Here is a 24,831-nt window from a genome sequence, read left to right as displayed (position 1 = left end):
GGTCAAGGTCACACTTAGACATTAAAGGATAGTGCATTGATGGGCGTGTCCGGTCCATATCTTTGTCATCGATGGATGGATTTTCAAATAACTTGGCATGAATGTGTACCACAGTAAAACGACGTGTCGTGCGCAAGACCCAGGTCCGTAGCTCAAAGGTCAAGGTCACACTTAGACATTAAAGGATAGTGCATTGATGGGCGTGTCCGGTCCATATCTTTGTCATCGATGGATGGATTTTCAAATAACTTGGCTTGAATGTGTACCACAGTAAGACGACATGTCGCGCACAAGACCCAGGTCCGTAGCTCAAAGGTCAAGGTCACACTTAGACGTTAAAGGTCATTTTTCATGATAGTGCATTGATGGGCGTGTCCGGTCCATATTTTTGTCATTCATGCATGGATTTTAAAATAACTACGCATGAATGTGTGACACAGTAAGACGACGTGTCGCGCGCAAGACCCAGCTCCGTAGGTCAAAGGTCCTAAACTCTAACATCGGCCATAACTATTCATTTAAAGTGCCATCGGGGGCATGTGTCATCCTATGGAGACAGCTCTTGTTTATGATTTGATTTTTACCAAACCTGCATACAACTTGTATCACTATAAAATCTTGGTTCCTTTCTTGAAGTGGCCAGATTCCATTGTGGGTTCCAGAGTTATGGCCCCTGAAAGGGCCAGGATAAGCTATTTTGACCTTGTCTGCACAACAGCAGCTTCAGTTATGATTTTATTTTAACCAAACTTGCACACAACTTGTATCACCACAAGATCTTGGTTCCTGTCTTGAACTGGCCAGATCCCATTATGGGTTCCAGAGTTATGGCCACTGATAGGACCAGAATTAGCTATTTTGATCTTGTCTGCACAATAGCAGCTTCATTTATGATTTGAATTTAATCAAACTTGCACAAAATTTGTGTCACCATAAGATCTCAGTTCCTTTCTTGAACCGGCCAGATCCCATAATGGGTTTCAGAGTTATGGCACCTGAAAGGGCCAAAATTAGCTATTTTGACCTTGTCTGCACAATAGCAGCTTCATTTATGATTTGAATTTAATCAAACTTGCACAAAACTTGTGTCACCACAAGATCTTGGTTCCTTTCTTGAACTGGCCAGATCCCATAATGGGTTCCAGAGTTATGGCCCCTGAAAGGACCAGAATAAGCTATTTTGACCTTGTCTGCACAATAGCAGCTTCATTTATGATTTGATTTTAACCAAACTTGCACACAACTTGTATCACCATAAGATCTTGATTCCTTTTTATACACCCGAAAGGATGTATTATGTTATCGCCTCGGTGTCCATCTGTCTGTCTGTCTGTTGGTTAGCAATTTCCTTTCTGCTCTGTAACTCTTGAACCTCTTGAAGGATTTCAAAGAAACCTGACACAAATGTTCACCTCAACGAAACGATATGCAGAGCGCATGTTTCGGATCGCTCACTTCAAGTTCAAGGTCACACTTAGGGGCCAAAGGTCATATGACTTTGTTTAGTGTGTATATTGCTTTGCATTTACGTTGCATTGCAGTGCTCTTGTTTTTATTTGGCAGATCCTCCTTTTGTTCACTTACAATAATTTGTTTTAATTACTTCCCTTTTATATTACTATAAATAGCTTATTTAGTAACTTTTTTATTATTGGCCATAGGGAAAAACCGAGACCACTTTTCTGTGGTACAACATGGATGATACCTTCAATTTTAGGTGTATTATGACATGTCTGTACCTTGTAAGAATTTCTTTTTTCTTTTTGGTTAAATTTCTTCCCTTTCTTGTTTCTGTCCTTTGGATTTATTGATCTTGATTATGATTTTTTGACTTTCTTGTCCTTAAGTGCAATGATAACAGGTGAGCGATATAGGGCCATTATGGCCCTTTTGTTTAGAGTGTAGAGAGGTGTCTGTTCTTATAGCAGTTTCAAAATGTTGCATACAGAGGTTATATTGTACATGTATTTGGGTTATTTTTCTTGTTTTCAGATGGACCAATTGGAGGTTGCCAGGCAGCTAGTAATGGAAAATCCTACAACATAGGATATATTCAGTCCAAACCGATTGCCCATACTGATGGATCACTAACCATACACTATAGAAACGGTGATATTTGTCATAAAGGAACAGACCGTCAAGCACACAGATCAACAAGGATAAACTTTTTCTGTTCAGATACTGAGGTATTAGCATATAGTTTTAGAATAAACTGGAAAAACTTCTTTTTTTATGGACTGCATAAATATGCATACTTTTCATGGGGTTTGTAGAAAAAATCTTAACATTACAGTACATTGTACAGTTATGCTGTGAAATCATTAATATTGCAATTCAAACCACGAAATTTCATGCTAGGAAATCAGATTATTTCACAGTGTATAATAAAAAAAAAGGGTACATATCATATGTGATGTGTGGATTTGTTGGCTTGCCTTCATACACTTTTCTAAATACCCAGCAAAATAAGATCAGCCCACTTAGATATATTGTTGTTTTAAAGTAAGCACAGGAGAAAAGGAATATAAATTATGCATTGGTGATAAACAACTGCCTATCTCTTATTGGTGATAAACAACTGCCTATCTCTTATTGGTGATATACAACTGCCTGTCTCTTATTGGTGATAAACAACTGCCTATCTCTTATTGGTGATAAACAACTGCCTGTCTCTCATTGGTGATAAACAACTGCCTGTCTTTTATTGATGATTGGTGATAAACAACTGCCTATCTCTTATTGGTGATATACAACTGCCTTTCTCTTATTATCCCCGGACGAAAGTCGGAGGGATATAGTTTTGGCGTTGTCCGTCCGTCCGTCCTTCCGTCCGTCTTTCCTTCCGTCCGTCCTTCCGTCTTTCCGTCCGTCCGTCCGTCCGTCCGTCTGGAGCCATATCTAGGAAATGGTTGGGAGTATTTATTTAAAACTTCATATACATGTTCACCACTATGAGTTCTTGCGGCCCGTCAAGTTTCAGTCAGATTGCCCAAGTTACACCAGAGTTATGGCCCTTAGAAGTTTCTAGTGTTAACTATATAGGGTACTATAAATATGGCAATTTCTGCATCATAACTTTTGATATATTTGACCTAGAACTATGAAACTTAAACAGAATTTAGATCACCATAATGTGGTTGTGCACAGACAATTTTGTATGGATTTCTTATGTAACTTCAGAGTTATTGCCCTTTAATTGTCTAAAAATCCACATATTTGTACATAACAAACTTACCATTTGGCAGAATTTCATTAAATTTCTTTCATTCTTTTCTGTGAACATTTATTATAAACATGTGAAGTTGTGTACCCACACCTGGTCACCCCCTTACCTTGATCACACACCTCCCCCCCCCCCCCCCCCCTAAAAAAAAAAAATCATTCCTTATTTTAGATTTTTTTCAAACAAACTTCATATACATGTTCACCACTATGAGGTTATGGGGCCCATCAAGTTTCAGACAGATTGCCCAAGTAACACCAGAGTTATGGCCCTTAGAAGTTTCTAGTGTTAACTATATAGGGTACAATAGATCTATAGATATGGCAATTTCTGCATCATAACTTTTGATATATTTGACCTAGAACTATGAAACTTTAACAGAATTTAGAGCACTATAATGTGGTTGTGCACAGACAATGTTATACGGATTTCTTTTGTAACTTCAGAGTTATTGCCCTTTTATTGTCTAAAAATCCATATATTTGTACATAACAAACTTACCATTTGGCAGAATTTCATTAAATTTCTTTCATTCTTTTCTGTGAACATTTATTATAAACATGTGAAGTTGCGCACCCACACCTGGTCACCCACTTGCCTTGGTCACACCCCCTCCCCCTTCCAACCCCCACCCCCCCCCCCCCCCCCCCCCAACCAAAAATCACTTCTCCACCCAGTCATGCCCACCACTGATCCATGCATCCTCTGCCCCCCCCCCCCCCCCCCCCCCCCCCCCAAACTTCACCCTTTTACCCTTTTTTTTCATTTTTAATTTTCAATCAATATTTACAAATGTATAATCAACATGTGAAATTTTGTTTCCTCTCCTGTTCCCCTGCACCCCCACCCCCTAAAAGAATAAATATATACATATATGTATATATATACATATATATATTTCCATTCCTTTTTTTTTTTTTTTTTTTAAATGTTCAAACCTTCAACATGTTAAGTTGTGACTGCACAAACCTTGCCCTCAGCCATGTTCAAGATATCTTACCTGTGTTCTCTTAAGGACATCTGTTCTTTTAAGTTCAAATGTACATGTTAAACAGCAACACCTGGTGCCAAACCACTCGAAGACAATATTTCGTTCCAGTTAACCTTCAAGCACACATTTCAATTAACTGCATTTAATTTTAAAAGCTAAGCTTATTACAGTAAGCATATCCCATTCAAAATAAATTCTTTAGTCAGGATCAAAGTATCATACATTTATTATGTACTCTTTAATTAAACATTTGTTTTCTGTTAAATTGATTTTGACTAATGAAATTATTTGCTTCTTATTAACATCCTTAACTTTTTGCCGGATATATCTTTTTGCCATTCCTCACCACAAACCTTTTCGGCGGGGGATACCAGTTCATCGAATTTGCTTGTTGGTGATAAACAACTGCCTGTCTCTCATTGGTGATATACAACTGCCTATCCCTTATTGGTGATATACAACTGCCTGTCACTTATTGGTGATAAACAACTGCCTATCTCTTATTGGTGATATACAACTGCCTATCTCTTATTGGTGATAAACAACTGCCTGTCTCTTATTGATGATTGGTGATAAACAACTGCCTATCTCTTATTGGTGATAAACAACTGCCTATTTCTTATTGGTGATAAACAACTGCCTATCTCTTATTGGTGATAAACAACTACCTATCTCTTATTGGTGATAAACAACTGCCTATCTCTTATTGGTGATATACAACTGCCTATCTCTTATTGGTGATAAACAACTGCCTGTCTCTTATTGGTGATATACAACTGCCTGTCTCTTATTGGTGATATACAACTGCCTGTCTCTTATTGGTGATAAACAACTGCCTGTCTCTTATTGGTGATATACAACTGCCTATCTCTTATTGGTGATAAACAACTGCCTATCTCTTATTGGTGATAAACAACTGCCTTTCTCTTATTGGTGATATACAACTGCCTGTCTCTTATTGATGATTGGTGATAAACAACTGCCTATCTATTATTGGTGATAAACAACTGCCTATCTCTTATTGGTGATAAACAACTGCCTATCTCTTATTGGTGATAAACAACTGCCTATCTCTTATTGGTGATAAACAACTGCCTATCTCTTATTGGTGATAAACAACTGCCTATCTCTTATTGGTGATATACAACTGCCTATCCCTTATTGGTGATAAACAACTGCCTATCTCTTATTGATGATATACAACTGCCTATCTCTTATCATATCAAACAATTTAATATCGGGTCTGGTAATAGCTTTTTAACCCTAACCCTGCTAAATTTCTATAATGAACTTGTCCATCTTTCAGTTTTGTCATTACCATTTAATATTCTGAGAGGTGTTCACTGAAAATTTACTGACTTATTAGCGGACAGTGCAGACCATGATCAGACTGCATGGATGTGAAGGCTGATCTTGGTCTGCACTGGTCGCAAAGGCAGAATCACTTGCCACCAGCAGGCTAAATGTTAATAAACAGGGGCAGTTATGATAGTTGGAGTTTAATATCTTCTGTAGGAGTTTCAGTACTTTATAAAGCCTTATGCAATAGTTCTTCTCAACTTTATCAAAGAGGAGCAAGTAACTCTGACAATTGTTATGTATTGCTGTAGCTGTCATTTTTCTGAAATTCACTCCTTTTATCTGTGGATTACCAGTACAGTTGTATTGGCTTACTGTGATAATCTTACACTGCATAGATTTCAGTCTATTCGTCTTTTTTACATAGTAATGCCCCTTTTTCTACTTGCCAGTTTTGTTAAGTTTTTATATGTTGTTAAGCTGGTATCTCAATAATAAATTATATGAATGGATTTAAACTTCACACACCTGTACACTGTGATGATTTGACATGCATCATGCAGGTTCCATCACTCTATTTTACAGTTTTATTAAGTTATGCTCCTTTTAAGCGATAGCAGTGTATATGAGCTTGTGTCTCAGTAACAGATAGTGGGAACATCGTACAACTTGTCCACCGAGATGATGTGACATGTTATGTACAGTTTCCTCAAAGTTATGCCCCTTTTTCAACAATAGCAATTTGATGTGTTTTCTATTATCTTACTGTGTAAAGTTCAGAAGTGTTGTCTCTTTTGTATTTGTTGATTCCTATGATATTATTATTGTGTATATATATTAACAGCATGGACCTGTGTTTGAGTCAGAGACAGAGACTTGTGAGTATGTGTTTAACTGGCAAACACCAGCAGCTTGCCCATTACAGGTAAGTTTATCCCTTATCCTGCTAAATTTGTAAAATGGACTGGACAGTCTTTCAGTTTGGGCAGTAAAACTTCTTATTCAAATGGGTGTTCACTGAAAATTTACTAACTGAATAGTGAACAGTGCAGATCATGATCAGACTGCACGGATGTGCAGGCTGATCTTGTCTGCACTGGTTGCAAAGGCAGAATATTTGCCGCCAGCAGGCTACAGGTTAGTTTATTGTTTATGGCTGAAACTATTGCAGAATACACAAAACTAATAACAAACCTCTATGACCAAGTAGCTTCAAATCACTAGCCTCAAACCTCTATGACCAAGTAGCTTCAAATCACATGCCTCAAACCTCTATGACCAAGTAGCTTCAAATCACATGCCTCAAACCGCTATGACCAAGTAGCTTCAAATCACGAGCCTCAAACCACTATGACCAAGTAGCTTCAAATCACATGCCTCAAACCTCTATGACCAAGTAGCTTCAAATCACATGCCTCAAACCGCTATGACCAAGTAGCTTCAAATCACATGCCTCAAACCGCTATGACCAAGTAGCTTCAAATCACATGCCTCAAACCACTATGACCAAGTAGCTTCAAATCACGAGCCTCAAACCACTATGACCAAGTAGCTTCAAATCACGAGCCTCAAACCACTATGACCAAGTAGCTTCAAATCACATGCCTCAAACCACTATGACCAAGTAGCTTCAAATCACATGCCTCAAACCACTATGACCAAGTAGCTTCAAATCACGAGCCTCAAACCACTATGACCAAGTAGCTTCAAATCACGAGCCTCAAACCTCTATGACCAAGTAGCTTCAAATCACTAGCCTCAAACCTCTATGACCAAGTAGCTTCAAATCACTAGCCTCAAACCTCTATGACCAAGTAGCTTCAAATCACATGCCTCAAACCTCTATGACCAAGTAGCTTCAAATCACATGCCTCAAACCTCTATGACCAAGTAGCTTCAAATCACATGCCTCAAACCTCTGTGACCAAGTAGCTTCAAATCACTAGCCTCAAACCTCTGTGATTAGGAGCTTTTATTTTATTACCCGAAATTATAACCAGAAGACAAGTAGCATTCACATTTTTACATGTTTATTTGTACATTTCAGATATGAATACAGTCACATATTTCAATTACCGGCACGTAAGATACTGTAAACAGTGCTAATTCAACCTATGAAATATTCCTTTCAATATAAAAGTTATTATCAATATTTTGGCAGAGTATGGCCACTCCAATGAAAGCTATTTGAAAAACCAGTCGACCGGGAGGAAACCAGACGTACTCGTAAAGCACCACGTCATTGCTCCACGTTACCTGTAGAGCAACAAGCAGCGCCACACGGACGCAAGGATACCACAGTACACCACAGTAAATTAAACATCCCCCAAAACTCGACGTTACCTGCAAAGCAATGAGGAATATTTAGCGGACCAACGGAGCAAGGCAACGTACTGTGGTTCTAAGCAACGAGCAAGGCTACAGTACACAACAATATTTAGCGGACCAACGGAGCAAGGCAACGTACTGTAATTCTAAGCAACGAGCAAGGCTACAGTACACCACAATATTTAGCGGAGCAAGGCAACGTACTGTACTTCTAAGCAAGGCAAATACTATAATGAGCAAGGCTACAGTACACCACAGTAAATTAAATATTCCCCATAACTCGACGTTACCTGCAAAGTAATGAGGAACATTTAGCGGACCAATGGAGCAAGGCAACGTACTGTAATTCTAAGCGAGGCAAATACTATATGATGAGCAAGGCTATGACATCAGCAAGGCTATGATACATTTAAGCAAGGCTAGTCAGATATTGCCAAGGCACTAGAGCAATACCTTTAATATACACCGTAACATCCGTACCATCAAAACGTCCCAAAGCACGCCCGATCGCCCCCACGGTCGACAGAATTTTTCCAGGCCCTTACAATTAGGAGTGACATAAAAATAATTGTATATAAATATGGAAATGATTAACTGGAATTTTAGTAATAAAAATTATACATGTATTAATTCTAAATTGTCCTTTTGATTTCTCATAAAGCAACAGTCCGGAAGAATGATATCCTTTTAGATTTGTCTGTTTCACAAATTGTTTGTAGCCCAGGAATCCGTTCAATTAATGTCTGTGGAAAGTACCAGGAGTCTGATCACTTCCGGAGTTGGCACCCAATGGCAGCATATTATCTGCAACATAAATACTTCACAAAACAGTCAGATTGTCATAACAGAATTAAAGGTACAAAATATAATGAATTGTAGTATACAACAATTTTTATTATTATTATTATTATTACTGGGGTGTGGCGGGTGGGCAATTTAACATCGATCTGAAGCGCTAGCCAATACACCTTTAGTTCAACTGAGAAGATTGCACGTGCTCTCGATTTAATATAACGCTCGAGTGGTTCCCTGACGAATAGGCGTTTATCATTAATCTGTTATGTTTAGACAAGGAACTAGAAAACTGGATTACTTGACAACGACGATAGTTTATAGCTAACACACCTAGCAACGAGATAGCCATAAATTTCGGGAAAAATAAAAGCAATTATTTTTAGGCAAAATAATTTTTATTATTTTATTGATATTTTATACATCTTGAAACCCATGGGCGGATCCAGGTTTATAAGGAGGTGGGGAAAGGATAGGTGCCTTTACAATCCCAGTTATGGTGTTTTGTGTCGTAACTCTTTTGACATATCTAGACTAATAGGCATTCTTTGACTGTGTTCTTGTTATTAATTTGTTAGGTTAGAGCCTCACTCGGGGCGTTGAATTCTTCATGTGAGGAAGCCATCCAGCTGGCTTAAGGAAGGTCGGTGGGTCTACCCAGGTGCCTGCTTGTGATGAAATACTGCACAGAGGGGCACCTGGGGTCTTCCTCCACCATCAAAGCTGGAAAGTCGCCATATGACCTATAATTGTGTTGGTGCGACGTTAAACCCAACAAAATAAAATAAATATTTGTTAGCTAGTATAAAAAGTATCAAATCTTTATTAATTAGTTAGCTAGTATAAAAAGTATATAATAGTTTAAATGTTTAAAAGCAAAGTGAAAAGCTAAAAGCTAATGATAAGCTGTATGTATAGTGAACAGAGCCCCGCTTCCCCCTATCTCCCTGCCCCATCTCTCTGGATCTGCTAGTGAATGCTTCCTGTTTGTATTTTCAGTCAAACACTGGCGGACAGTGTAAGGTAGTTGATCCACTATACAAGTATGAATTTGACCTGAATGTACTTGCTACATCGGATTATCATGTTGCCGTGGGTGATGAGGAGTATATCATCAGTGTGTGTAAGCATCTGACGGACACTAGTGTATGTGGCACTGATTCTGGTGCTGGAGTTTGTCGGACAAAGCCACATGATACTAACTTCCATCCTGTAAATACAGGTATGAATGTCAACTCATTAAGTTTCATTCTTTCAGTCAGAATTGAAATTCTGTTTTGACGTGAATTCCTAAAGATCAAATTGTAAAGATAGGATAAGTCAAAATTTATTTGTTTGTTGAACATTACTTTCAAGATGTAGTGCAACCATGAAATCCAAGAAAGTTAGTGAGAAGCAAAATGTTGGAGATTTCGGCAAAATTGTTCTGTTATATCTGGATGGTATTTATATATGACTGAACAGTTAAAGTATTCAGTTAGTACTGATGGGTTGTAGAGATATTTATAAGAAGGTAATTTATTGATAGGGCATAGTGTTTTTATCCCCCGAAAAGAGGCATATTAGTTTTCAACTGTCCATCCGTTAGTTTGTTCGGTCGTTCGTTCGTTAATCACAACATTACCTTTTTGCATGAAGGCACTTTACTCACGAACCACTGCACCCAGGACCTTCAATCTTCACGTGAGATAGTACTTACTGAGTACACGACCCCTATTGACTTTGGGGTCACCAGGTCAAAGGTCAAGGTCACAGGGGCCAATGTTAACTTTTTGCATGAAGGCACTTTACTCGCGAACCACTGCACCTAGGACCTTCAAACTTCACATGCTGATAGTACATATTGAGTACACGACCCCTACTGACTTTGGGGTCACCAGGTCAAAGGTCAAGGTCACAGGGGTCAATGTTAACTTTTTGCATGAAGGCACTTTACTCGCAAACCACTGCACCCAGGACCTTCAAACTTCACATGCTGATAGTACTTATTGAGACCCTTACTAACTTTGGGGTCACCAGGTCAAAGGTCAAGGTCACCAGGTCAAAGGTCAAGGCGCTGCGGGGGCATTTGTCTCCAGTAGTGACAGCTCTTGTTTGAACCTGGCAACATTCCATGTACTTTCGACCAAAGAAGTATAAAATGCACAGAATGGCAACAGGAGATAATCTCGCGTAAGCTTGTGTCATTGCGTTATCTTTTGAAGTGTTTCCTGACTTGATCACTCATGATCAAATCAACAGATGCTTATTAAAGTATTACGCTGTCGTTAATGTTCGGCACGTAATAAACCGAATCAGGTCTAATTTTCAAACGACAACTGTTTATCTCTAAGGCTTCCATTTATAAATTCATTCCTTTCCCATATAGAAAATACTAATAACATTAAAAAGACACCATTAGCATTATAAACAAACGATCTGATATAAAGGTTTTCACAACACAAATTTTTATCCATCTGCTGTCTGTTTAAAACACTGATAAAACGAGATCTCATTCAGTTGCCACGTGAGGTTGGCGAGATTTGTTCAATATGCCTTTCAAGTTGCAGATGTATTTATTTTTATAGCTCTTTGTTTTGACCTACAGCAGTGCAGTCACATTACCATTGCATTTAAGCAGTGTTTGGTCCTGCAATCAACATTATGTTATTGTCTTCCGTCTTTTCAAAAAAGAAAAAAGGGTACAGAATTTCCATTTGTAATCTGTCTGTATGCCCTCATATTGTGTCCATAACTCGGGTAAAATGTCACATGCAGGACCGTGACCGTTACTTTGAAGTTCAAGATCACACTTAGATGTTAAAGATTTTTGGACATTTTCTTGTCCTATCAGTTACTGTACTATGAGTTAATTGATATTCAAGTTACTAGGCACAAACAGTCACAATAATGAAACACACTTGAAGCTAAAAGATTAATGGGGTCTGAGTCACTACCTCAAATATCAAGGTAACTCTTGGAGGTAAAAGACTTTTGGTTTTCTTTTGGGTGCATATTCTATTAACTTGGCATAAATATTCCCCATTACAATGTGATGTGCCATATACAAAATCCAGACCCCTTTCTCAAAGGTCAAAGTCACTGGGACCCATATTAAGCTTATTTTCTTACTAATTATAGATTTCCATACATTCTCAAACTGATTATCTCATCATTAATTTTGAAATACATTTATTGGTAGATTTTTTTTATTGCAAATTGTGCTTTGATTGGTAGAGGACATTGTATTGGCTGATAATATGCTTTGTGAAAAATGTCCGTAGGTACGGCATGTTGGTAACTGTCCACCCACTTAGCTCTGTAGGCAGAGTGCAGATCTACAGATTGTGGAGTTGTGAGTTTAATCTCTTGGTGGGACATATTTTCTCTATGACAATTTGATAACAGACATTGTGTCGGAAATCATTTGTCTTCAACCTTTGAATTATGTGGGGAAGTTGGCATTTATTTGCAGAGAATAGATTTGTATTGGTACAGAATCCAGGAACACTGGTTTTGTTAACTGCCTGCTGTTACATAAATGAAATGCTGTTGAAAAACGGTGTTAAACAAAACACAAGCAAGCAAGCAAACAAGTTGGTAACTGTTTTACAATTTCTTGTTCAGGTTAAAGGTCTTCGATATGAAAATAGCATTGAGTAGATACAGGGTTTTCATAGCCTACCTGTTCCATTCACTGTCTTTGATATGTACATACAATGAATACATTAAACCTATTCTTGCAGGAAAGGCAAACGACAATTTGACGTATGATGGTGGACAGTTGATATTAAACTACACTGGTGGAGATAACAATTGCTACACCGTCATCCGATTTTCCTGTGACCTCAAGCAGGAAGGCAGCAAAGGTAACATACAGTGTTACTCCCAATACGCAAACCATAGGCCACATACCTTGCATACCAGAATCAGTGTCTTTAAAGGTCCAATACTAAGGAAAGTGAACATTTTAATTTCTTTTAAAAAGCACAGAGACTATTTCATTTTATTGGAAAATGAAAGTTGGTATGTAGAAATTCGAAATAAATCGCAGTATATGTACAATTATTTTTCTATGAAGTATGAAGAAAGTTAAAAAGACCTGGGGGGTCATTCTGTCGATTCATTGAAATTTCAACATAATACACATACATTTCTTTGAGTTCCAAAGACCTTCTGTAAATTTTGACCTGCCAATCTTCATTATTTAGTGTCTTGCAGAAGTCTATGCACTGGCTACGAAAAAAATTGCCAACTCACTTTCCCTTAGTAATGGACCTTTAAAGTCAATCTCATTCAAACAGGAATATACTGGCATAGCTGAGTAAAGGCAGCACAGGCTGTGGCCTGCACATAGTTGCTGCTATGTGTATTCTAGCTAAAACATTCACCCCACCCCCCACTTCCTCACCTCAACCCACCTAGGTTGAGTTATTAGTACAAGTGAATGGACTGGTGTCCTTGAACAATTTTCTTTATTCAGCATCCACAAATTACATAAACATCTCTGAAACTGTGACAGGATGGACGTACGAGGGACAATAACTATCAGAACAAATCAACACCCTTTACAATATTTACAAATTTATTTACATAAAATGATTGTATACAATGAATAAATGATAAATGAAAAAAAAATCTGATTATAAGAAAGAAAGAAAGAAAATCTGAGCTCATTATCTCTAGATATAAAGTTCTAACACTAACGTGATGTGGCACAGTTGTTTCCGTTAATTACGAACTTTAAGTAGCACAAAAATACAACATATCTTCAAGTAAAGTCCCTTTAAACCGTGAATACGTTGACTCCGATTTGGCTCCCTATGATGGTAGGTGATTGCATCCCTGAGCTGACTTCAGAGGATAACAAAAATCATCGTCCATGGGACGAAAGCTCCGAGCTGGGAAAATAACGTCCAGGCGAGTGAAGACAAATGAACCTCGGGTATTGTACTTCCGGGTCGTGACATCATCACCAGGTAAAAGTGGTCTGGCGGAAGAAGCTAAAATATATAACATATGGTTAGCTTCATAGCAAAACAAATAAGTCAGGGCATAAAACTGCTCCTTTGGGTACACCATACCTCTGTAGGCTCCCATAAATAATACGTGCTACTTATACAAAATATATGTGCTACTAAGTTCATACGTCACGTGATTAGAATACGTCACTTATTACTTCCATTATTATTAAAATTAATTACTTAAAAGTCTAAAGTTGAAGTATGAAAAAGATATGAAAAGTTTATGATGAAAAATTATAGATACGGAAATGATAAACTGCAGCTATTATTTACAACTACAAATTAACACAATGCAATGCGAAATAAACGTTATACAAAAGCTAGCATGAATATAATATCAAATGCCATACAACAAAACAGACTCTGTTTAGATATGCTTTAGACTAGCACACAATAATTTCAAATTACAATAGCATAATATAAAGTATTAGACTTGCCACATAGATTTAACATAACAATGCAATGCAGTATTGGCATTCCATAATTAACAACGAAACGTTTGACATATGTTTATGACAAAGAGTACTTTACAATTATCATGTTACACAAATTTCAGTACAAATCTTACAGCTTATAATAACGAAACATTTTAGACTCCTCTTTCGAAATAATTTACAAAAGTCTGAAAAATTTAATAAATTATCCTGACATACCGAAACTAGCCAAAATCACATGCCAAAAAGTAAATGTGTTACAAAATTCTGTAGAATGAACAAAAATTTACTAAATAAAAATCGTAATTCAAAAATCATACAAAAATCTAACAAATAAACTTCTTACCTCGATCAAGCATACATTTCTAGCAAGAAAAATCAATTTGACGTAGATTCATCTAATGTCATAATGTGGTGTGCGCTAGGCATATCTAGCCCAGTCTATTTGTAGGGTAATGTCCCGCCAAATACTAAATTTCATGGGACTCACGGCTTATGCGTGAACTCCGACTATTTGTTTTTCCACAGGATTCACGATATAGCCGGGAAATCTGACTACTTTGGCGCGGATTGAAATTGACAATTTAAGGCCCGTTATAGTGGTTTTTGGGAAAAAAATGAATTACTAAAGTTTATAAAATATCAACTTTCTTATTACTGAACCAAATTTAATAAAATTTACATGGAAATTTAAGTTATAAAATACAGAAAAACGTGAGAGGTATTTCATGTATAAAATCTGACATTTACCTCAATAACTAAAAAATATACAAAAAGATGATGCAATACCCGCATTTACACGACAGATACAATGAGGCCCGTATGTCAGTTTGTGACAGAAACTACTGGTCAAAATTTCACCAAGCTTGCCTTTTTACTTCACTATACAAAGTAAATAGAGAGCTATCCTACTTGCCTTTGTGTCATTTGACACAAGGGCCATAACTCAAGCACTAATACCATATTAATTATACCCCTTTTTATTTTAATTTTCAGGTTAAAGTGTTGATGCACTTTCAAACTATATCTGTTATTACCAAACAGATCTGATTCAAACTTTGAATAATTGTTCCACATTATTAAATACATGATATGATATGTACTAGTGCATTACTTTTGCAGAGTCTTTCCATGAATTATGGCCCTTCTATACTTATTTAATGTTTGATACATTTTATCTTTATCTTGCTATTACTTTATGCATTTAACACAGACTTGAGCTATTGTCCAATTGGACTCATTAAACCCTCGAGTGACAGCTCCAGCTTTCTCAGATGTGCCAAATTTCACTATCCAGCATTGAAATAGTTGAGCGTGCTGTCTCTTGTGACAGCTCTTGTTGTTGTAGCAGTTACCATTAAAATGTGCCAGTTTGTTTTCAGTGATACTGATAGATTTGAAACAAGTTTACAACCCGTACACACACACACACACAACCTGAATTATAACAAGAAAAAAAGTTTTTTATAACTGGTTCTACATTATATTGTTTTGGTGTTCTCAAATTTTTTAAGGGAGTGATGGCTTGTTGGTTAAGGCGTCAGCTGTTCAACAGGGAGATGAAAGTGATCATGGTGGCATCTTCTCATATGACACCAGTACTGGTTTTTCATTCAGAGTCATGCTAACGTCATCGTTGACCAAAAGGGAATTTATATAAATTATCCTGATATTTTTTTTTTCATTTTATAGGTCCACAGTCTGTATAAATTTACATGAATTTTTATTTTATAGGTCCGCAGTTTGTTGAGAAATCAGAACAAAATTGTCACTATTTGTTTGACTGGCCAACGTACCATGTATGTCCGCCGCGTAAATCGGCCACATGTACTGTTCAGGATACAAACGGAAAGTCATACGACCTAACTAATTTAGAACTGATGAACGACAACTATGAAGTCACTGATACTGTAGAGAAGAAACGTTACCTGATAAATGTATGCAGATCCCTTATACAAAAACAAAGTAAGTTTTAACAGGACATTTTAATTTTTATTTCATGCTTAACCCTTACCCTGCTAAAGTTCTGTAATAATCTTGTCCATATTTTAATTTGGACAGTACCATTAACTGTTTAAAGGAGTGCTTACCAAAAAGATACTGACTGAATAGCGAACAGTGCAGATCATGATCAGACTGCACGGATGTGCAGGCTGATCATGATCTGCACTGGTCGCAAAAGCAGAATCAGTCGTGTCCAGCATGATAAGGGTTAATAGTTTAGTAAAGAGTTATAATTTAGTTATATGCAGTGTTCAAGAAATTAAATTCTGTTTTTTGTATCATAAGTTTACAATGCCTTCAGTGTTCATGATTTTGACTTTTACAGAAAATCATATTTCAAACTGGATAGAATTTGTTAAATTGATAGATATTGGTACAACTCCCATGACCAGGGGGTATCCAGGGTGCCTTCATAACTATTATTGATAACACTTGCTTTTATTGAAAATCTTTGGATAGGATACTTTAAAGCTGTATGGATACACTGTACTGTATGTGTTTCAGATGCCACCTGTCCGTATATGGCTGCAGCATGTATGGTAGATTTAGATAAACCTGAATCAGCAACTGACAAGTAAGCATTGAGTAGGCATTAACCTTTACCATGCTAAATTTCTAAAATGGACTGGTCATTCATTCAGTTTGGGCAGTACCATTTATTGTTCGAAGGGGTATTCACTAAAAAATATTGACTGAATAGTAAACAGTGCAGACCATGATCCTTCATCACAATTATGTGCAGGCTGATCTTGGTCTGCACTGGTTGCAAAGGCAGAATCACTAGCCACCAGCAGGCTAATGGTTAGAAATTACAGTTTGATTCTTGTATGATTATGTCTTAATTTATTTCAATAAGCGTTTTGATTGGTATATGTTCACTCATTCCATACTCACTCCAGATATAATTAAAAATATCAAAATTTGAGCCATGCCACGAGATAAACATACTGGCTTTATGCAGCATGGATCCAGACCAGCCTGGCCTAATCTTCATGAAACTTGGTGAGAATGTTACCCTCAATAAAATCTTGGACGAGTTCGATAATGGGTTACCTGGGTTCAAAAACTAGGTCACCAGGTCAAATCAAAGGAAAAGCTTGTTAACACTCTAGAAGTCACAATTTTGGCCCAATCTTAATGAAACTTGGTCAGAATGTTACCCTCAATAAAATCTTGGATGACTTCGATATTAGGTCATCCGGGGTCAGAAACTAGGTCACCGGGTCAAATCACAGGAAAAGCTTAACACTCTAGAGGTCACAGTTTTGGCCCAATCTTAATGAAATTTGGTCAGAATGTTACCCTCAATAAAATCTTTGATATTGGGTCATCTGGGGTCAAAAACTAGGTCACCAGGTCAAATCAAAGGAAAAGCTTGTTAACACTGTAGAGGCCACATTTATGACTTTATCTTCATGAAACTTGGTCAGAATGTTAACCTTGATGATCTTTAGTTCAAGTTTGAATCTTGGTCATGTGGGGTCAAAAACTAGGTCACCGGGTCAAATCAGAAGAAAAGTTAGTTTACACTTTAGAGGCCACATTTATGACCGTATCTTAATGAAACTATCTTGATGATCTTTAGGTCAATAGGTCAGGTGAGCGATACAGGGCCTTCATGGCCCTCTTGTTGTACCCCCCCCCCCCCCCCCCCCCCCCCCCGGACAACAAAGTTGTATGCGGTGTATACTGGTTTCAGGTTGTCTGTCTGTCGGTCTGTCCGTAGACGCAAACTTGTGCGCACCATCTCTCCTTATCCCCTTGACAGAATTTAATGAAACTTCACACAAGTGATCAGTACCAACAGTAGTTGTGCATGGGGCATGTTAGGCTCTTTTAGAAAAAAAATTTGCAGAGTTATGGGACTTTGTTTTTTTTTCTTACTATACTATATACATAGACACAATCTTGTGTGCACCATCTCTCCTCATCCCCTTGACACAATTTAATGAAACTTCACACAAGTGATCAGTACCAACAGTAGTTGTGCATGGGGCATGTTAGGTTCTTTTAGAAAAAAAATTTGCAGAGTTATGGGACTTTGTTTTTTGTTACTATACTGTATACGTACAGTCTGCATATGCAATCTTGTACGCACCTAATCTCCCTAACCCATTTTTTTGTTACTATACTATATACATAGACACAATCTTGTGCGCACCATCTCTCCTCATCCCCTTGACACAATTTAATGAAACTTCACACAAGTGATCAGTAACAACAGTAGTTGTGCATGGGGCATGTTAGGTTCTTTCAGAAAAAAAATTTGCAGAGTTATGGGACTTTGTTTTTTTGTTACTATACTATATCCATAGACACAATCTTGTGCGCACCATCTCTCCTCATCCCCTTGACACAATTTAATGAAACTTCACACAGGTGATCAGTAACAACAGTAGTTGTGCATGGGGCATGTTATATTCTTTCAGTGACAAAAATTGCAGAGGTATGGGACTTTGTTTCTTGTTAACATACTATGTACATACAGTCTGCATATGCAATCTTGTGCGTGCCTAATCTACCAAACCCTTGCACACAATTTAATGAAACTTCACACAAGTGATCAGTACCAATCCTAGTTGTGCATGGTGCATGTTACATTCTTTTAGATAAATATTCTGCATAGTTATGGGACTTTGTTTTTTGTTACTAAACTGTATACATACAGTCTATATACATACAGTCCACATAATTATGCAATCTTGTGTGTGTCAAATTGCAATGTACTGTGTCAGTGCATGCGGGGGGTACATTCATCACCTTTAGTGATAGCTAGAGTTAATCATGATGATCTCAAAGTCCAGTTTGAATCTGGGTCATATAGGGTCAAAAACTAGGTCACCAGGTCAAATCAAAGGAAAAGCTAGTTAACACTCTAGAGGCCACATTTATGAGCATATCTTAATGAAACTTGGTCAGAATGTTATTCTTCATGATCTATAGGTCCAGTTCAAATCTGGGTCATGTGGGGTCAAAAACTAGGTCACCGGGTCAAATCAAAGGAAAAGCTTATTAACACTCTAGAGGCCACATTTATAACTGTATCTTCATGAAACTTGGTCAGAATGTTAATCTTGATGATCTTTAGTTCAATTTCGAATCTTGGTCATGTGGGGTCAAAAACTAGGTCACTGGGTCAAATCAAAGGAAAAGTTAGTTAACACTTTAGAGGCCACATTTATGACCATTATCGTAATGAAACTGTCTTGATGATCTTTAGGTCAATAGGTCAGGTGAGCGATACAGGGCCTTCATGGCCCTCTTGTTAATATTATGCATGAAACAGAACAACACTTTATATGTTGTCTTTTTATTTACAAATATCCACTGAAGAAGCACTGTCTTTATTATGGCAGGGACTTTGGGCTAGTCGTTGGGGCTTGACTTCAAATCATTTGTCACGTTATAAATAGAGTTTATGAAGTGAATTCTTCTTGAAAAAGAAACCAATAGGGAGGAAAACAGAGCGTAGCGGAGTGACTGACAGAGGTTTCTTTTCCTTGAAGAATTCTCTTCATGGACTCTATCTGACATAGTGTGAAATCTGCATTTGACCAATCAGAATTGCAGAATCAGCCGTGTCGGATTCTCCACCTAACTTTGACTAACAAAAATGTGTCGGCTTCCTTTAAAATACGATGAAGTGGCGGTCATTGGTATGCATGTGCATTCAGTCGACGCTTTTCATTGTATAGAGCTGTTCTTCGAAGTCATTGCTACAGTCACATTGCTCTTAAGGAATAAGAAACCACATTTTTAGCTCGACTATTCAAAGAATAGTAGAGCTATTGGACTCTCCCGTGCGTCAGCGTCCGCATCGGCGCCCGGGGGTTCAATTTGGTTAAGATTTTGTATGTAAGCTGGTATCTTAGTAACCACTTGTGGGAATGGATTGAATCTTCACACACTTATTCACTGTGATAAACTGACTTACATTGCACAGGATCCATAACTCTATTTTGCTTTTTAACAAAATTATGCCCCTTTTTCAACTTAGAAATCTTTGGTTAAGGTTTTGTATGTAAGCTGGTATCTAAATACCCACTGATGGGAATGGATTGAAACTTCACACACTTGTTCACTGTCATGATCTGACATGCTCTAAGCAAGTCCCATAACTCTACTTTTTTCAGAATTATGCCCCTTTTTCCACTTAGCATTTTTAGTTAAGTTTTTGTATGTAAGCTGGTATCTCAGTATCCACTAATGGGAATGGATTGAAACTTCACATACTTGTTCACTGTCATAATATGACATGTAATGCACAGGCCCCATAACTCTACTTTGCATTTTTACAAAATTATGCCCCTTTATCAGCTTAGAAATTTTTGGTTAAGGTTGTGTATGTAAGCTGATATCTCAGTACTCACTAATGGGAATGGATTGAAACTTCACACACTTGTCCACTGTCATAAGCTGATATGCACTGTGCATTTTTACAAGATTATACCCCCTTTTCTACTTGTCTTCATTCAACTGACAAGGCTGTTGAATAGTCTAGCTTTGCTGTCCTCCAACAGCTCTTGTTTGAAAAATAACTCTCTCTGATTAGTCAAAAAAGTAGGTTGCACACTATTCATCAAAGTGGGTTTGAGCCTCACTCAGGGCGTTGAATTCTTCATGTGGGGAAGCCATCCAGCTGGCTTACAGAAGGTTAGTGGTTCTACCCAGGTGCCCGCCTGTGGTGAAATAATGCTGGAAAATTGTCATAAAATAATGACCTATAATTGTGTCAGTGTGATGTTTTAAACCCAAGAAAGCAAACCTAATTTTGAAAACTGACAAAACATTATTAAAAGGTGTGTACATTTTCACATGTGATCATGACAACATGATATTTATTAGCATATAATATTACAATATTTTTTTTGCATATTACAGATATAAGAGTATTGGAGAGCCTAGTGGTTACCAGATGAAGGTTGAGAATGGACAGGTTGTAATCACATATACAAATGGTGATAAGTGCAGCAATGGCAAAGATAACATGACCACACATATCACCTTCACATGTGACAAGCATGCCTTAGTAAGTATGCACAATGTTTCTCTGGGGCTTATTTGGCTGTGTGGATGCGATGGATAATTAGAATCACTTGCTACCATTTGCTATGAGTTCTAAACCTTGTTTGTGATGTAAAATTATTTCATGTGACAGAGCCATACAGCTGGATTACAAAGGTTGATGTTTCCACCAAGGTGCTACGTGGCCTTCACCATAACAAATGAAAAAATTGCCATGAGACTTAAAACAGTGTTGGTCCACAAATTTTTAGAAGTTTTAAACTGATAGAAAAACATGGTCATATTACATACCAAAAGTCTTAAAACAGTATTGTTTATGTATATATTTAGGATTATGATATAAAGTAAGCATACATATATAAAGCTCTTTCTATTTTACATAATATTTCAAAATTGTGACTACTCTAATGCCTTTGAGAGCTGTCTACATACCAGTATTAATATGAGCTGCACCATGAGAAAACCAGCATAGTGCATGTGCGACCAGCATGGATCCAGACCAGCCTGAGCATCGGCCCAGTCTGCTCAGGATCCATGCTGTTCGCTTTCAAAGCCTATTGCAATTTGAGAAACCATTAACAATTAGCATGGATCCTGACCAGACTGCAAATGCGCAGGCCACTGGCGCCAGATCAGAAAGAAAATGCCTCTGTACATGTTATACCCTACCCCTAGGTATTCTGTAAGAACCATGGTCGTGAACGGGAAAATATACTAACCCATTTCAATCGCGTATTTCATACCTAAAACACGCAGTTCAGTAAATGTGTACTACTGATATTAAACAAGCGATAATTTATCTTCTATCGTGCACCAGTCACATTGTCTCAATATTCCATATTGCAGAGATGCTCCATATATTTTATGCTTTAGTCAACGTTACAGAAAAAACTTGCGTGAACTCCCCTAATGAACATCCGGTCTAGAGGTCACGGCAGTGTGCACATGTTAAGCGAAATGTAAGCAAACAAAAACAGAATGCAGTATATTCACAGTTTTACGATAAGACTCGAAATGATGAATGAAATTCATCTTGTATATGATTTTGAATTTGAAATCATACATTGGTATACATCTATTCTGTTTATTTAATTCATTTTGCACATTTATGCTGCGTATAAACATTTTAGCGTACACGTGTAGTAAAATGACGACTGACATACATTTTCACATCAGCCAATCAGAGTGTGTCTGTAATCTAGACCGGAACTTCACCAGGGAAGTTCAAGCAAGTTTTTTGTGTACCTTTGAAAAAACTGTAAACTACACGTTGTTTTCCTAAGATAAGAAGTATTGAAGAAATGTGACGGGTACACAACGGAAGATAAATTACCACTTGTTTAATATCAATAGTACACATTTACTGAACTGCGTGTTTTAGTTATGAAATACGCGATTGAAATGGGCTAGTATATTTTCCCGTTCACGACCATGGTTCTTATAGAATACCTAGTGGTAGGGTATAACATGTACAGAGGCATTTTCTTTCTGATCTGGCGCCAGTGGCGCAGGCTGGTCTGGATCCATACTGGTTGCAAACGCACTATGTTGGTTTTCTCATGGTGCAGCTCATACAAATATTGTTAAATCTTTCAAATATAGCACAGATGTACAGCAGTATGTGTTCAGTTGTTTGTTTTCCACCTTTAGTTCATGAGCCCAAGTTGTCAGTTGCGGGTAGAAAACAAGTTTCTGCTGATGGCTTTTACATAACCTAAATTGTGTCAAACCCTTACAAACAAACTTTTTTGGTATCTTTCAGCATTCCAGTCCTGTGGGTCATTTTATGGTAGGTGAATGTGACCATCATTTCCTGTGGATGACAGCTTCTGCATGCATCCTCGAGGATACCAGCAGTGGTGGTGGTGGTAAAGATATTACATGTCAAGTCAAAAATCCAGCCACAGGTATGAATACTTGTCACTTGTACTCAGTGTACTATTTTCTAATGTCTAATATTTAAAACATGAAATCAATGGAGGAATGTTCTCCACGTATTAGCCAATTTGGCAAAACCAGTGAAATCAAAAATTTAGAAAAACTAATTTGCAAAAAATTGATGTAATGCAGTTAGTTTCATGACTTCCTAAAGGATTTTCAACTAAGTTGTAAAACTAATTTGAATGTTACATTTAGTTTACTTTTACAGCATATGGGTATTGTGCTAAGTAATTTCTATTTAAACGGATGAGCCATTAGTTTTGAGACAGCTGGAATCGGGAGCTCCAACAGCCGAGCAGTTAAGGTCACTGACTTGGAACCACTTGCCCTTCATAACTGTAGGTCCAGAACTTTACTAAGGGTGTTTGATTCTTTTATCACCTTGGTTACAGAAGATTAATGTTTCTAAGCGGGAGCCCATCTGTGTTTGAATTAACATCTAGAGGATCACCCGGGATCTTTTTTTGCTATCCAAAGACGAAAAGTGTCATATGATGTATGATCATGTTGGTTTGATTTAAAACCCAGTTAAAAAAAGAAAACTGGAAGTATTCTTGTCAGCAACTGTTAACTAAAAATATATGTTTACTGGCCCATTATTCATAAAGTCTAATAATGGAACAATGATGTCTGTGTTTTCTATTGTGCAGTGTATTTAAGGTAATTCTATAGGTTTGAAAATTGGCAGGGGAAGGGGTGGGTGGGGGGATGGAGAGTCTACAGGTTATATGGCTGACTGTCAGTTTAGAAGTCCAGGGGATAAAATCTTGGTATATGCACTGCAAATTTCTAAAATTTGCTTGAGTGTCTTCCATAGAACTTAATGGCTAGTACTGGCTCAAACCAGAAAAGAGCTCTTGGCCTTGTATTGTTACTTTGCAGTGTTTGCATTAATTTCATTTTTTTAAAAAAGGTCTATATTTGCAGAGCTGGTGTATTGCAACTAGATTGCTTGTATAGAATCTGTTTCTTCAACTTCTCTGCAACTGTCTGTTTGTTATCTACCTAAAGATTCACTATGATAATGTTTACTCATGGGCAAATATATCAAAACAAGAAAAAATGCCATTGATTTCACCTCTTAAACTTATGTTGTACATGATTACATGTTTCCAGGAATTAGGCATTAAGGTTGAAACTTTAAAATTCCATTTCAGCATAATTGTATGATTTTAGTTTAATGTTTTGCAAGTTAAAGTGCTTATATAACTATGTCTTAAGTTTCATAAGGCTTTTAACCCTTACCCTGCTAAATTTCTATAATGAACTTGTCCATCTTTCAATTTGGACAGTACCATTGACTGTTAAAAGGGGTGCTTACCAAAAAGATACTGACTGAATGGCAAACAGTGCAGATAATGATCAGAATGCACAGATGTGCAGGCTGATCATGATCTACACTGGATGCAGAGGCAAAATCAGTTGTGTCCAGCACGATAAGGATTAAATACATTGTATGTGAAAAACAGTTGTTCAAATAAAGAGTGTACAAATGTACATGTTTAGAAAAGTTCTATCATCAATACTGCAGATGAACTTACACAGTCAGAGCTTAAAGGGGAGGTAATCAAAAATAGTTTGTACAATGTTAGTCAAATATTCAAACCTATGACAAATATTTTAGAATTTAACAGTTTTTGAAAATAGGATTTAACTAGAAAAAAATGTTTATAATATGTTCATAAAAAATATGAGGCAGCCTCATTATGATCAAATCTGTGAAAAGATCCTTTGGAAGCATAGAACACAAAGAAGCAACATTATACAATTATCGACTTTTTTATAGGTTGA

General features: G+C 37.2%; 2 protein-coding genes across 3 annotated transcripts in view; one reads left to right on the top strand and one right to left on the bottom strand.

Annotated features, from left to right (window-relative positions):
- LOC123552342 (uncharacterized) overlaps nt 1–24,831 on the bottom strand; it is a 469,144-nt gene that overhangs the window by 277,113 nt on the left and 167,200 nt on the right. The gene's annotated exons all lie outside the window — the stretch shown is intronic.
- LOC123552344 (cation-independent mannose-6-phosphate receptor-like) overlaps nt 1–24,831 on the top strand; it is a 134,595-nt gene that overhangs the window by 57,978 nt on the left and 51,786 nt on the right. For both annotated transcript variants that reach the window (XM_045341933.2, XM_045341932.2), the window contains exons 19-26: nt 1,993–2,186; nt 6,358–6,438; nt 9,633–9,855; nt 12,359–12,481; nt 15,805–16,035; nt 16,579–16,648; nt 20,956–21,103; nt 22,862–23,006. In XM_045341933.2, the coding sequence (XP_045197868.2) occupies nt 1,993–2,186; nt 6,358–6,438; nt 9,633–9,855; nt 12,359–12,481; nt 15,805–16,035; nt 16,579–16,648; nt 20,956–21,103; nt 22,862–23,006 (1,215 nt within the window). The remainder of the gene's footprint in view (nt 1–1,992; nt 2,187–6,357; nt 6,439–9,632; nt 9,856–12,358; nt 12,482–15,804; nt 16,036–16,578; nt 16,649–20,955; nt 21,104–22,861; nt 23,007–24,831) is intronic.

The sequence above is a fragment of the Mercenaria mercenaria genome, chromosome 4 (genome assembly GCF_021730395.1).
Source record: "Mercenaria mercenaria strain notata chromosome 4, MADL_Memer_1, whole genome shotgun sequence".
NCBI classification, from domain to species: Eukaryota; Metazoa; Mollusca; class Bivalvia; order Venerida; family Veneridae; genus Mercenaria; species Mercenaria mercenaria.
This window is presented reverse-complemented; position numbering and strand designations above follow the sequence as displayed.